Below are 11,663 nucleotides of genomic sequence, written 5' to 3'. Positions count from 1 at the left end.
ATTTTTCTGTGAACTACTTCTTCAGGCGCGAAACTTTTCAGCTCCAATGACAGTAGTAATGCAAAAATATATATTAAGATAAAGTCACTATCGCTGAAACTATCTTCCCCGACAACTCCGAAATTAAACATCCGCGCACCCTTCTAAAATGAGGCCACCCAGGGCATTTTACCGCTGTAAAACAAAACCTCGGATTAGACGCTTGTGCACTGCTTATATGAATACATACAAAAATGTGTTTCGGGAAATTGATCGGAGGGTCGCTGAATTGTTAAGATTCGCCCGAGCTCGGTTATCTTAATCACGGTAGAAACGTGTGGTTGCCATTATTCGAGTCCTTTTATACTGTAGCATTTCTCTTAAAATATGTTGGAAGATACAACAGTCCCCACTGCTGTCAGGACAGTTTTGGTGTTATTGTATACCATCGATGAAAAACTAATGTGATCTTAAGGGTTAACATTGGATTGACAACCCAAATAATAATTAGCATTAATTCGGTAGTGTCTTCACATTTTTGCGTGAGTCTATGGTATTTCAGGATGGATCTGAAATATATTCAGCAAGGTCGTCTTGTTGCTCCGCTGATGTTTTGTCAATAGATAGACCAATTTGAAATTGTTCATCCTATCTGAAATTGATATCGCAATATCGCGAGGGTAGTTATAATTGACTTTACAACTGTAGCATTAAATGTTGCCTTTAAAATTGTACCTCAGGAAAATATAGGCGGAAAAAGTGACACATTTCCTACTTTCCCAAGTTTGTTATTTTTACCCTTTATTGCACACAGTTCACTGTAAAGTATGTTGGTAGTCATAAAACCTTACACCTCCCCCTCAGTCCCTTTAGAATCACAGCGTCATTTTATGCGAGACCCAGTACAGCTTCATCAGGGACAAGGCTGTCAAGACTAAAGTGTATGTGTAGATTGGATAAATGGGAAACTATTCTATACGCCTATCTGAGAATAAAGATAATGCGGATAAAAAGATACAGTGTTATAGTGGTGTTCAGCTATATCTGACTGTATTTTTTTTAGTATTTTTCCCTCAGGTGCGTGCAGTGATTTTGCAGCTGCATTCCCAGTCCCTGAGAGGGAGGGAGTAAAGTGTCCGCCATATTCTCTCTAGTTTACCACGCCCGTGGATCTGGCGGAAAGCAGCAGCAGTTCTCTCTCTCTCTCTCCTTCCTTTCCCCTACTGTAGGCCGCCTCTTCGGCTTCTGAAACTCGCCACGAAGCTGACGGCAGAGAAAGTGACAGCGGTACGGAGTCGGCAGCCAAGTGTCCTGAACATTGGAAGAAGCAAGAAGTGAAGAGGGTTGCCGCAGGATAGATTTATAATCCTTCATAGCGTAAGGAGAGAGAGAGAGAGGGGGAGAGATCGGATATCCCCAGCTCCCGATTTTAAAAACAATCGGCTTCAGCCTTTGTGGTAGTTCGTGTTAAATTTAACAGCTTAATTATTCCTCCTGCAACCCCCATTTTAAAGCGCCCCACAAATTCTCCATGTTTAGTAAGGTTGAGAAATATTGAGGACACCCTCACTACAAGCAGACACCGACACACACGCACACACACATACGCACAGACACACAAAAAAGCCGGCTACATGACTCTCGACTCCATCATGGCGTGCTGCCTAAGCGAAGAGGCGAAAGAAGCGAAAAGGATCAACGCAGAGATCGAGAGACAGCTGCGGAGAGACAAGCGGGATGCGCGCAGAGAGCTCAAACTGCTGCTACTTGGTGAGTCTTGGAGAGGGGGTGGGGTTAATGCACTATACATTTAAAAAAAAATTGCAAATAGTTTACATTTTAATTTAAAAGACCACCCTTGGCCAGAGACCCCACTCGCGCCACACCGCGGGATTGTAACAAACTGTGTGTCCGCTTTCACTCAACCATTGGGTCGATGCATTGGTTTGCGGGTTGTGACCTAATAATTCGTTTCGTGTTTATGCATTAACTTTTGATGCAGTGGAAATTGTTGTGATGCTGATTTTGCCACTATTGTTTTCATTTCTGATTTCTATACCCAAAATAGGGAATATGGGAATTAAGAGTACTTAATCATTGATAATTGGGATATCTGCTTGTAGTAATCAAAATTAACATTTTGCTGTGGTATTTACTGTAAAGCGGTTATCAGAATCCTTTGAATGAAGGCATTTTGTAGTGTCACAGTATTGTGAACGTGTTGATCGATTTTAGCGATCGAGAGCAGTCTTTCACGATACTAGTCTCAGTAGAACCCTGTAGTTCATTTTCATCAGGATTACACAGTTAAATACAAGATAAATGTTTTTTCGTCGTGTGTAACTGGCGTCGTTGACATATTAAGCTTCTTTGGGAAAAAAATGGTAGATTTTGAAACGTGCACGGTGTGCTCACAATACAGAGTTCTGTGGCATTGGGTGACTGATGTTGCTGAACATCCCAAAGATGTTACAAGTTGTCATTCACCGATGAATTGTGCATTTGTTGTAGGTAGGTTATTTTTAGATTTCTGAGTAAGGCCTAATAATGTGGTGCCTTTTTCTGTGTTTGATTTTATTCAAAGTCAACCAATTGTGAAATCAAAACCATCTGATCCTCCTTCCAAGAGCTGGTAATGTGCATCATTTTACAAACTGAGACTTCAAAGTATTAATTTTGATAAGTAGTGTGCAGTTCAATTATTCACAAATGATCAATTTTCATGGTTACCAAGTCAAAAGTGGAGAAATACTTAACTGTATCAAGTGCCACTGGCTGCAACCAGGGAAAGCTAGAGAGAGAGATAATGAGCAATGCTATTACTTCGGATTACATAAGTGGATTACCTAATCACAGCAATCGCAGAGATTGATTCTGTCGTGCATACAGTAAACATTATCAATGAGGGAAAATACTCTGAGTTTACTAGAGAGCTTCACTTTTAGGGTAGAACGGTTAGAGAATGGTTAGTACTTTAGAAAGCATATTGTTTCAGGTGACAAATGTATTTGGTGTTCCTGATTGAGTTGTATTGAGCAATGTTGTTTTCCTTGTATTGGATCTGGAAGCTTTGTTTCTCACCATCTGACAGGAATTCATCTGTGAGCAACAAGAAACAAGAATATTTATGCCCCTGCCATTTAAATTCATCAATAGGACTGCAGTTACTTGTCATTGTAGGCATTTATATGGATGAAAGTTGTTAAGCAGAATATTAAAGTACATATATTGCTTGAGACAGGTTAAACTCTACATACCTGTTTGAGCATTTGGTTATAGTCTATGCAATATAATCAGCATAAAATAATACTGTAAATATATATTTTGGGAAATATTAACCAGTGAAAAGTTTGAACACCAAGATGCAATTACCATTATATTTAACGTCCTAGCCCAATGCATTGATTAATAAAATTTTCTGTATATGCATGAGCTATTTGAAATGACATATCTAATCTTGTTTTTGGGACAATTAGCCTGGCATCTTGAGTGTTTTCCTGTACTTTCAGATTGACTTTCTTTTTAAAGGTTGATTTTTAAATGGATCTAATTTACATCATAGTAGATTACATCATTTCACCACAAATACTTTATTGTCACCAAGCAATTAATACTAGAACGTGCAATCATCACAGTGATATTTGAAATAAAGGTTAAAATAGAATTTAATGCGAGAATAATAATAAGTTGCAGCAGTTTTGGGTGAGAAGGTAAAAGCAGAAATGCTTTGATCCAATTAAAGATTACACTGAGGCACCACAATGATTATACTGGGTCATGGTTCTTGGTGTTTGTTTCTGTCAATGCGAATGTTCTAAGGTACAGATTGACAAATTTAAAGTCTGTTTATGGGTGCTGCAGCATCCAGTAAATCATAGTGTATTGTTGGTATATTAAGTATGTTTTATCACCATTAATAACATGGTAAAATAATAATAAACTGCTGGAAGCACTCAGCAGATCAGGCAGCATATATGGAAAGAGGAACAAGATAAATGTTTGAAGTTCGAGAATTATTTTAATTGTTTTTAAGTAGCTGTCAGCTGTATGAGCAATGGTTATTTAAAAAAAAGAATGGCAAAAAGCACAGAAAATTGCATAAGGTGTAAGAACTGCAGAATTACCTTGCATTTGTAGTATTGCCTATCAAAAGGATGTCTCAAACTGTTTCTGAGTTGGATAAATGCTTTTAAAGATGATTGTTTCAAAGTGGGAAATGGTAGTGACCACATTGCAAAAATGTCCCATTAACAGCAAGGCATTAATGGCGTTACTGAGGAATAAATAGTGCAACTAAAAGGGAAAGTTACCATAATTGGTTTTTAAGAGGTTCGTTGTGTCCGTTGATGGGATCTTAATTTAATGTTGCAAATGAAAGCCAATTTCTTCAAATCAACTGTATGGATATATCCAGAGCGATTCGGAACAGGACCTGAGCCCTCAATATTCTGATTTAGTAAAGAGTAATTGTTCTGAGCCTACTGATAACTAATACTGACAAGGCATTTTAAAATACCTTTGATTCTGGTAAGACTACATCTGTAATGCTGCTTGCAATTTAGTAATTCTGTTTGGAAATGGGGAGATACTGAAAAAACTACACCTTGATCATTAGACTTAAATGGCACCTAAGATGAGATTGACTATGCTGAAGCTTTGCATTGCAAGGAAATATAAGAATGTGAAATGATAGGTTTCATACATTTGGAGTTAAATTTAATAATAACGAAAATGGGAGCTGGAGCAATTGCAGTTGCTAAAATAGGTGGTAAGAATGTGGGACAGATTATAGGTATGGGACTTGGAAGAAGGAATTAAGTAAGTTCTTGTTCAATTGGGATTTGGAGTTATTAGAAATACCAAGAGAATACATACTGAGTAGTTGAACCATCTGGTTTTCTGTTTGGAACTGTTACTTAAACCTACCATGCTGGTTGTGGTACAAATTGTAACATTAGAGGTGAATCTGAAGAAAATACAGACAGGGCTAGAGGGTAGATTCTCTAGTTTATAATGATAATTGTGTGCAAGGTTATTAGACAATTAGAAAACTAATTTTATCATGGGAAACTAGTGACATCACCAAAAAACCATGGGCATTTTTTTATATCTTGCAGTTTTAAGACTTTCTGTTTGCTAGTATGTGAGAATGGTTTCATAATTAATGTTTGGTAAATAGACCTTTTGGCAGTTATAGCTATATTGGTGGTTTTTTGTACGGTGCTCACCCAAGTGGCATCTGTTCAGTTGCTAATTTAAAAATGAACTTCTGCCTTATATTTTACTTTTAGTATGCATCTGTGAACTTGATCCAGCTATGAGATTGGGAATACTGAATTTAATTGTGTTGACTAGAGTTTTTTTTGCTGAGATTGAATAATAGAGGTAATATTGGCATCTGATGGACAATTTCACCTCTTTGCCAAGTGTTGATCCCATTAATGTAATGAAGTAAGTATTATTCTTGCATACGGGATAACCTAAAGTGTAAGAAGAAATGCGTATTCTTTTGATGAAGTCAGTGAAGGAAATAATTTGCCTATTAGCTTTATTCTGTTATTCTGAACATCGCAATACTCTCTACATTAATTCAGTTATTTTGTGATGTTCTGCCATTGTGTGTGTAAACATGGTTGCCAAGTTACACATAACAAAATTTGTCCAAAAATAATAAATAGAAGTTGTTTTGTGGTATTTGTGACTGAAGGAATAAAATTGGTCAGATATTGCAAAAATATTTAACTCCTGGGAATTTGTTTTATATCACAACAGCAAATGGATTGGGCCTTGTTTGAAAGATAGTTTTTAAGATAATGCTATACCCCACCAGTACTGCACTCAGATGTCAGCCTTAATTTTTTTGATTTTGCAATGGGGCTTGTATCTTTTTGACCTGGAGGCACTGCGTTTCAGTTATACTAAGGTAAGGTTTAGCAAAAAATGCATTTGTAACAGATTTCTTTTGCGTTTTTTTCCGTTTAAGTTCACACTTTTCATCTTAGTTCGCTTGAGGTTTTATTTTCTGCTGTTACAGTTATTATGTCCATTCTTTGGCTGAAACAGCCACCATATAACAAAGCAGTTCCACATGGAAATTTTGAACAATTGGCCAAGAGGTCTAAATATGATCTGGTTCTAGCAATGATCTAACTCTTGTGGCTTTAACACTATGCAGAAATTGTTCATCCCAGCTACAGTTAAGCTTCATAGATGACAAGCTATTTATTTTGAATATGTAAGTATTTTGTATATGTAAGTATATTTGCCTAGATTTTTCTGTCCTCCTGCCCATCCCAGAAGGCATCTGTGCTTGTGATTGGCAGGCTGACCTTTTAATTTTTGTTGCCCTTTCCTTTCTTCTTTCACAACTCTCTTCTCCCGTGTCTCATTATCACATTTGAATCAGCTTCAGTGCAGCACTATAATAGGGTTCAAAATGTGCTGATGAATAAAACTAATACAGGATTCATTATATGGTTAACACACTGAACTATACTGCCATCTAGAGCAGGGGTTTCCAATCTTTTTTATGCCGTGGACCCCGGGTTGGGAACCCTTGATCTAGTGGAACAATTCCTTGAGAAGGCTACAACACATGGGTATGAACATCTTAACTTTCCAACTTCATGTAAGCTTTGCTCCCTGGGTTTTCTTACCCACCCTTGATCCCTTCCAATTCTCCGAAACAACTGGGTTCAATCCACCTGCTACTCACATATTTCACACATCACATCTCTTCCCCCATCTGCCCTGTATCTCTCTCCTAATGGTTTCCATTAGAACCTCCTTTACCTCTTAGATTCCATTACTGGTAGCCTTTGTATTCTTGGTTATCGTCATCCTAACTGTATCCACCTTCACCCCCTTCTCCCCCCAACTGGCTCCATCTATCTTTTTTTGTCTACATCCACTTTATCATCCACCTTCTTCTGTCTCCCAACTCCAACACTCCCCCATTCCCTTACCTGTCTCCATTTGTCTGGTATCCTTCACAACTCCCTGGTCCCCCAATCACTAATTGGCCAAATTCTCACTATTCCCCCTTTCTTGTACTTGCTAATCCTCCAACCTCAGCCTTAATGTGAGGTTTGACCTAAAGTGTTGACAAATAAACTCTTTTCGGACTTCCAGCTAGGTATAGGAACAGATTATAATCAACGTTTCAATGATGAACTCTGCCATCTTCATCAGGGATGATGCTGGGCATGTCTAGTCCAGTGGTAGTTATACTCCTGTAGTCTGTCCCTCCTGATTGGTTAGTCCTCATCCAATCAGGTTTCCACTCTCCCACATTGTTTACAATCGAATTCCAGTTCTTCTAGCAAGGCCTTTGTCTTTGTTAAAAATCTTTTCCTCTAGTTTTATTTCAATGGCTTCCTTTACCAGGTGCCATTGGCATGGCACAGTAGTTTTGTGCCATTGAAGTCAATCCTATGGCCATTGCGAATGCACACAGGTGGTGTATCTGTTTGGGTTATCTGGAGAAATTGGCGGTAGTAGAACACTACTGTGCCATGCCGTTGACTTTTGGGACCACCTGTAAAGGAAGCCACTAAAGCAAAACTAGAGGAAAAGAATTTTAACAAAGGTGAAGGTCTTGCTCTAAATAAGAACTGGAATTCAATAGTAAACAAAGTGAGAGAGCAGAAACTTGATTGGTTAGTTCTCATCCCATCAGAGGGATGGACTACAGGGTATAATTACCACCAGACTAGACATCCCCAGGCATTATCCCTGATGAAGATGGCAGAGTTTGTCATCAAAATGTCGGTTATAATTAACACCTGTGCCCGGCTGGAAGCCTGAGAAGAGTTTATTTGTCGTATATGCCGGGAAACCACTAGATAATTTTTTGAAGTGTTGACAATTTCTTTTCTCCCCATGTATGCTGCTTGATCTAGTAAGTTCCTTCAGATTGTTTGTTGCTTCAAATTCGAGTGTCTGCAGTCTCTTGAGTCTGCACATTGAACTATTTATTTGTTGCAGAAGTTTAGACATGATGGTTGGTTCAAAGTGGTTTCTGATTTAGTAAATTCTACTTTAGAAATTGACCTTCTGTGCTCTTCCCTCCTCTTCATCATCGGTGCGCTTTTATTTTTATAAAGAAAGGGAATACTTGTCTACCAAGGAACTATTTGGCTCCTGTGTTGTAAATAAAAACCCTTTGACCCAGTTACATCATTTTACAGCAAGATCTCTTGATTACAAACAGATACCATTGTAATAGCAGTATGTTATTTTATTTCATTTAGATTCTTCTTAAATCTCTGAAGGCCATGAGAGCAATGCCAAAATGTCTGTTTGGTTAGTAGAATTCTGCCAACACAACCAACTTGGTTTTCTTAAACAGAGTGTTTCATGTACAATGTAATTTCTATCATAGGATTAGCATCAAGGGAAAATGGAGTGAATAGTTTAATTGTATGGAATTGTAAGACGTCAGTTAGTGGAAGTCAATTAAATGGGTTTGGTTGTAATGAGCAGTTGACAATGATAATGAGCATACTGTATATGACAAGACAGTGAAGCTGAAGGATGCAACCGTGGTGGAAATTATTATTGGAGTTTTGGGGAGTGATGCACAGCACTGAGTTTGTGGGTGAAATATGAAACGAGTAGAATCTGAATCAAGTTTATTATCACTGACATATGTAATTTGTTGTTTTTCAGCAGTAGTACAGTGCAAAATATACTATAAATTATAAGAATAAATATATTTATAATGGATAAAACTTAAGTAAGTGCAAAAAGAGAGGAAAATTGAGTGAGGTTGTGTTCATGGGTTCATTGCCCATTCTGAAATCTAATGGTGGAGGGGGAGAAGCTGTTCCTAAAACATTAAGTATATGTCTTCAGCCTCCTGTAACTCCTCTCTGATTGTAGCAATGAGAAGAGGACACGTCCTGGGTGATGGGGTCCTTAATGATAATTGCCACCTTTTTGAGATGCCATGTCTTAATAGAATTGTAAGGATTAGGCTGAGATGGAGAAACAAATATTCTCTGTTATACAATGTTCTTGCATGGATATTCCTTCATTATGTCAAAATTCTGGAATTCCCTACCTAACATCATCACAACAGAACTGGAGATCTTAAATGAGAAGTAATTTACATTGAATTGAATTCTCTTTATTTCTCACATCCTTCTCCTACTTGAGGTGTAAAAAATCTTTACGTTGCGTCTCAGTTTGTACAAATTATAGTAATTTGTAATAAATGTACAGTAAGATATACAACAGAACAGTCAATATAGCTTAGAAGTACAATTGTGTCAGTGTGAATTAATCCGTCTGATGGCCTGGTGGAAGAAGCTGTCCCAGAGCCTGTTGGTCCTGGCTTTTATGCTGTGGTACCATTTTCTGGATGGTAGCAGCTGGAACAGTTTGTGGTTGGGGTGACTTGGGTGCCCAGTGATCCTTCGGACCCTTTTTACACACCTGGGCTGTAAATATCCTAAATGGTGGGAAGTTCGCATCCACAGATGTGCTGGGCTGAGCCCTGCGATTGAGGGAAGTACGGTTCACAAACCAGGCAGTGATGGAGCCGGTCACAATGCTCTCAGTTGTGCCCCTGTGATAAGTCCTTGGGATTTGGGGACTCGTGCCGAACTTCTTCATCTGTCTGAGGTGAAAGAGGCGCTGTTGTGTATTTTTCACCACACAGCTGGTACGTATAGACCAAGTGAAATCCCCAGTGATGTGTATACCGAGAAACATGAAGCTGTTCACCCTCTCAACTCCAGATCCATTGATGTCAGTAGGAGTGAGCCTGTCTTCATTCTTCCTACAGACCTTAAGACCTTCTACAGGGGCACTATTGAGAGCATACTGACTGGGTTGTATCACCGCCTAGTACGGGAACTGGGCACTGCAGAGAATGGTATATACAGCCCAGTGCATCTATGGATGTGAACATCCCTCCATTGAGGATAGAAAGAAGGCCTGGAAAATCACTGGGGACACCAGTCACCACAATCATAAACTGTTTCAGCTGCTTCCGTCTGGCAAACGCGACTGCAGCGTTAAAGCCAGGACCAACAAGCTCTGGGACAGCTTCTTCAACAAGCCATTAGACGTAAATTCACATGTCTGTACATTACAGTGGAGTCATAATGCAACGATTTTCACTCCCTCACGTTGTGGGATAGATGTTAGTTTAAAATAAGTTCTTAATTCTAATGATCTGCATGCCTCTAAAATGTGAGGATACTTTGGCCCTTGTGGTTTTCCTTCCTTTTGTTGCAGCTTCCCTTTTTACCCCTCGACACACAGTAGTAAGGTACAATATGGCAAGTATAAAGAAGGAGATGCAATAGTCAGGGAGCCGGAATGTTTTTTGATGGTTAGGTTAAAGGACAGAGACAGTGTGTGTGTGTGAATAGAAAAGCTATCGAATGAAAAGCAGGAAAAGAATCATTAACAGTCAATAGAAAGGTGTGAAAACAGTGTCTGGAAGCCAAAATAGATAGGAGTAGTGCCAACCACATGGAAATATCCAAAGTGCAAATCAGAATGATGTTTACAAATGATTAAGTGATATCAAAGGTGAGAAAACTACAAAACAAGAAGAGATTATTCAGAGTTCGTGCTGGATAGGGAGAAGGCTTAATTTCAAAAAGTGGGTCATCCTGCAAAATCTAGCACCTTGGTTCTACCTATTTCAATGGGATCTTGCATTCTAAATCTGAGATGACAAATGAGAATGTAAACATTTACATTTTACTGATTTCAACATTATATCTGGGAGTGATGGAAAATGTACTCTGTGGAAAATGGCCAAATTAAATGATTTCTTCTGCTGTTTAAAATGAAGGATGTTACGCTGTAGCTGGTTTGAAGTGAAAATGGGTTGTTGTGAGTCCTGGGGCTCCTGTACCACCTTCCTGATTGAGGCAGGATGAAGAGAGCATGACGTGGGTGGTAGGGGATCCCTGGTAATGAATACTGCTTTCCTGTGACAGTGCTTCATGTAGATGTGCTCAATGGTGGGGAGGGCTTTATCCACGATGACTGGACCATATCCACTACTTTATGTAGGATTTTCCAGTGGAGGGCATTGGTGTTTCCATACCAGGCTCTGATGCAACCAGTCTCCACCACACAGCTGTAAAAGTTTGTCAAAGTCTTAGTTGTCATGCGGAATCTCTGCAAACTCATAAGGAAGCAGAGGCGCTGCCGCGCTTGTTAATTGCATTTGCGTGTTGGGCCCGGGACAGGTCCTCTGATATTATAACACCAAGGAGTTTAAAGCTACTTTATGGTCAGCTATTCTTATACTACAGAGATAGGGAAAATTCCATTAAAATTTGTAGATAAGAGTTAGCCAATTAGAAAGCCATTGTTCGAGTAATACTGAACAAAGACACTTCCAGAGCTTTCTAGAATTATACTTTGTATAATCACAAGAGGCTTAATAAGCTTGCATATATCTGCTGTGACTGCTGTGGGAGCAGTTAATTGTATATAAGAACTACTTAAAATAAATTTACAGCACATTTCAGGTCCTTTGGCCCACAGTGTTGTGCTGACTATGTAACTTTCTCTAGAAACTGCCCAGAATTTCCCTAGCGGTTAGCCCTCTTTTTCTAAGCTCCTTGTACCTATCTAAGAGGCTCTTAGAAGACCCTATTGTATCCGCTTCCACCACCGCTTCTGGCAGTGCATTCCGTGCACTCGCCACTCTC

The 11,663-nt window shown here is 39.0% G+C and overlaps 1 protein-coding gene across 2 annotated transcripts in view; it reads left to right on the top strand.

Moving 5' to 3' along the window:
- The first annotated feature begins 913 nt into the window (after positions 1-913).
- Positions 914-11,663, top strand: part of LOC140211625 (guanine nucleotide-binding protein G(q) subunit alpha) — a 243,042-nt gene continuing 232,292 nt past the window's right edge. Inside the window, exon 1 of one of the 2 annotated variants that reach the window (XM_072281561.1) lies at positions 914-1,749. In XM_072281561.1, the coding sequence (XP_072137662.1) occupies positions 1,614-1,749 (136 nt within the window). In that variant the 5' untranslated portion in view covers positions 914-1,613. The remainder of the gene's footprint in view (positions 1,750-11,663) is intronic. The other variant, XM_072281562.1, reaches the window with a different exon arrangement.

Source organism: Mobula birostris, chromosome 17 (assembly GCF_030028105.1).
Source record: "Mobula birostris isolate sMobBir1 chromosome 17, sMobBir1.hap1, whole genome shotgun sequence".
In the NCBI taxonomy this organism is placed as follows: Eukaryota; Metazoa; Chordata; class Chondrichthyes; order Myliobatiformes; family Myliobatidae; genus Mobula; species Mobula birostris.
The sequence above is the reverse complement of the archived record's forward strand: the minus strand, read 5'-3'. Positions and strand labels throughout refer to the sequence as shown.